The 2,856-nt window shown below is 36.6% G+C and overlaps 1 protein-coding gene across 1 annotated transcript; it reads left to right on the top strand.

Moving 5' to 3' along the window:
• Positions 1-398: 398 nt before the first annotated feature.
• Positions 399-1,258, top strand: Dnaaf6 (Dynein axonemal assembly factor 6; the record flags this gene model as incomplete). The annotated part of the gene is made up of 3 exons (XM_017635515.1): positions 399-644; positions 732-940; positions 1,149-1,258. Coding segments are annotated over exons 1-3 (443 nt in total), but the record flags the coding sequence as incomplete, so codon positions are not given.
• Between the last annotated feature and the right edge of the window lie 1,598 nt (positions 1,259-2,856).

The raw sequence follows: 2,856 nt of genomic DNA, 5'->3' as shown, positions 1-2,856 counted from the left end.
CTTGTACTTTTACTACGTCATGGTTACGCTTCTAAATAATCCTTTCACTCATAACCACCATAGCGTTTCGACATCACCATAACAACCAAGCAACCAATTGCTTGATCAATAACAAGGCGAGTTCATATAAGGTGGTGTTGCTAGAACAGCTGCTTTAATTCGCCTCGGCATACATATGTCAAAACTACTTATGAATGAGTAGGAAGGTAAGAGTGTTGACAGTTTCTTTCCCCCAAAATTTGACATTTGTGTACCGAAAGCGAAAAGAAAATACATGTTAGTTTTTGTTTTTGTACTACCGCTACCACCTTATATGAATTCGCCTTGATCAATAAGTTCGGCAACTTCCACCTGCCTGTAGTTGAACTACTTGTATAGAGTGCAAACAGAACAAAGAAAGTAAACAAGAATTTATTGACTTGATTTGAAAAGTCAGGAAAGAAGCAAAAAGCGTACGAAAAAGTTCAATTTTCTTAAGAGAAAAATTCATAAAAAACAGTCACGCAAAAAATTCGCAAAAATGTCGCTTTTCGAGAATCCTGATAGCATACGCATGTTGCGCGATTTACTCACACCCCCCGAGGAGCGAGACAATTCTGACACCGACAACGATGACGAGCCAATCGCCAGACGCAACAATTTCAGTAAGTGTACGAAGAGCTGGAAAAACCTGCTCGAAAAATAACCGTAAAATCCACAAAATTTTGTAAATGACATGGCAATTTCTGTAGCGCCCGCAAATATTGGCAGCAAATGCAGTGGAGAAGACAAACAAAACCAAGCGCGAACGGAAGCACTGGAGCGACCAGTGCCAACCAGCATCGAGGAGTGGCAAGAGCAGCAGGAGCGGGAGGATGCTGAGATTTTGGAGACACGCAAGCGACCGGAGTACAGCATGACCTATCGGCAAGCGGTGGGCACCGAGGACCTTTACCTGCGGGTGGGTACAGCCAGGTGGACAGTATCTAGTGTGTTGCACATATGAACTGCTTGCTGTGTTGGTTTTTATTTATCGTGTTCTAGCTGCCACTACTATTTTTTGCCACACAACATTCTTGTTTGTGTCTCTTTCGATGCATCTAATAATTCGTTTTTTCTTCTTCTTCTGCTCATCCGCTTTTTTCGCCCGCTTTGTTTGCTGGTCACAGATGGGCAATCGCACTAATGCCACGGCCAGTTGTGAGGATTTGCTGCTGGATATACTGCTGCCCGACGAGACGACACNACCACCTGTGTGGGCTTTGCAGCGGCTTAATGGGTGAAGGGTAGCACTTTTGGGAGATTATTTGATGCAAATGTGATTTAGGCTAAAGTTGGTTGGCTATTTCTTTGGTGCTGTGCAGCTGCGGTTGAGCCACTACGAATTCAAAGCGACCTTGCTCTCAATGCGGTGAAATAGACAACTGGTTTTGGCGCAAACACAAATGGCATGCGAAGTGTAAATAATTGTGGGAATAAGGAAAGCGTAATTTGGGTGCTAAGTTGTTCGTTCGAAGGATTTCGTGCAGCTGTTAGCTTCAATTTGTAATTGAGTATTCTGTTAGCGGAAAAAGTCAAGATATCAAGCGTTCAATTGGAATCATTGTAGTGTTGTAGTGTACAGAGGTCCGAAACGCTAAACACAATTTTTTCCGGTAGACTGTTTAGACAGCATTTCTGATTATTAGATTATGTTAAATAATACTAGCCTAATTTTTAATGACGATTTCAAATCTGTGATTGAAATTTCTGTATTAGCTCTAGCTTATGACACATGGTGTTTCGCATTTTCGAGATTTTTTTTTTGGTGTATGGAAGAATCCATGGTGAATTCGACTTTGACCTCGAATAACTTTTGACCGAGTTGACTTATTGAAAAATGACATCAGAACTTTTTTGTTCAATTCTCTACAAAAATTCTCCTTTAGAGTACAATGTATCGTACGTTAAATATAATAATCAGAATTAGAAAATAAACAATTCTAAAAAAAAAAATTTTAGCTTGAAAAACTTTGTGAATATTCAAAAATTAAATCATTATGTAAAACCTTGTTTGCGTAATTATATTAACTAATCGAAAAGCATGTCGATAAAAAAAAATATATACTCATAATTTCGCTGATAGACAAATCAGATTTATTACAATTTTATTAATAGGCAAGGAAAACGAAAAATTTTTCAATAAATAAACCCTCATGTAACAATGACAATACATAATTACATATATCGGTAAATTTGGTAAATATCAATAAAAGAATGAATTTGATACAAAATTCAATAAAAGCGTACATCGTTAACGATAGAGTGCGTTAATTAATCGACAAAACTATCAACAAATGACTCCTTCCCTTAAGTAGCTCCCAACATCAAATTTGCGCCAAATAATCGTCACGTCTTTCCGCTTAAGCAATGTTTTTTTATCGTTTTTTGTGTTGTATTTTAAATTTTTTTTTGGGTTGCATGCATATTTAATAACTCCACATTGTTACGAAACATATAATTTATTTATTTATTTAGCTATATAACTTTTGTACAAAGTAAGACCCAGTCTTTAAAATGACTAAATATAAGTAAAGGCTCTGAGTAGATAGACGGCGGAAGTATATTTGTTGCTTGCTAAGAAAAAAAATCTTAGTTGTTAACTTTAGTCTTATCGTGTTTTTCCTCGCTCATTTCTACAAATATGTATATATCTTTCTTTGTCAAACTCATTCGCTTCAAAAACATTTAACAGCTTTCAAGCTAAAAATTGCAATTTAATACACAGAGCCCATGTATAAATGTTTCGTATATAAGTATGCATGCATGTAGGTATGTATGTGAAAAATACTCCATTCACAACTAAATACAAAAAATAAAACACCAAAATTGCTCCTA

Source organism: Rhagoletis zephyria, unplaced genomic scaffold, assembly GCF_001687245.7.
Source record: "Rhagoletis zephyria isolate East Lansing unplaced genomic scaffold, Rhagoletis_zephyria_1.1 Rzeph_scaffold_15825, whole genome shotgun sequence".
Classification (NCBI taxonomy): Eukaryota; Metazoa; Arthropoda; class Insecta; order Diptera; family Tephritidae; genus Rhagoletis; species Rhagoletis zephyria.
Note: the sequence above shows the minus strand (reverse complement) of the source record. Positions and strands in the feature narration are given on the sequence as shown.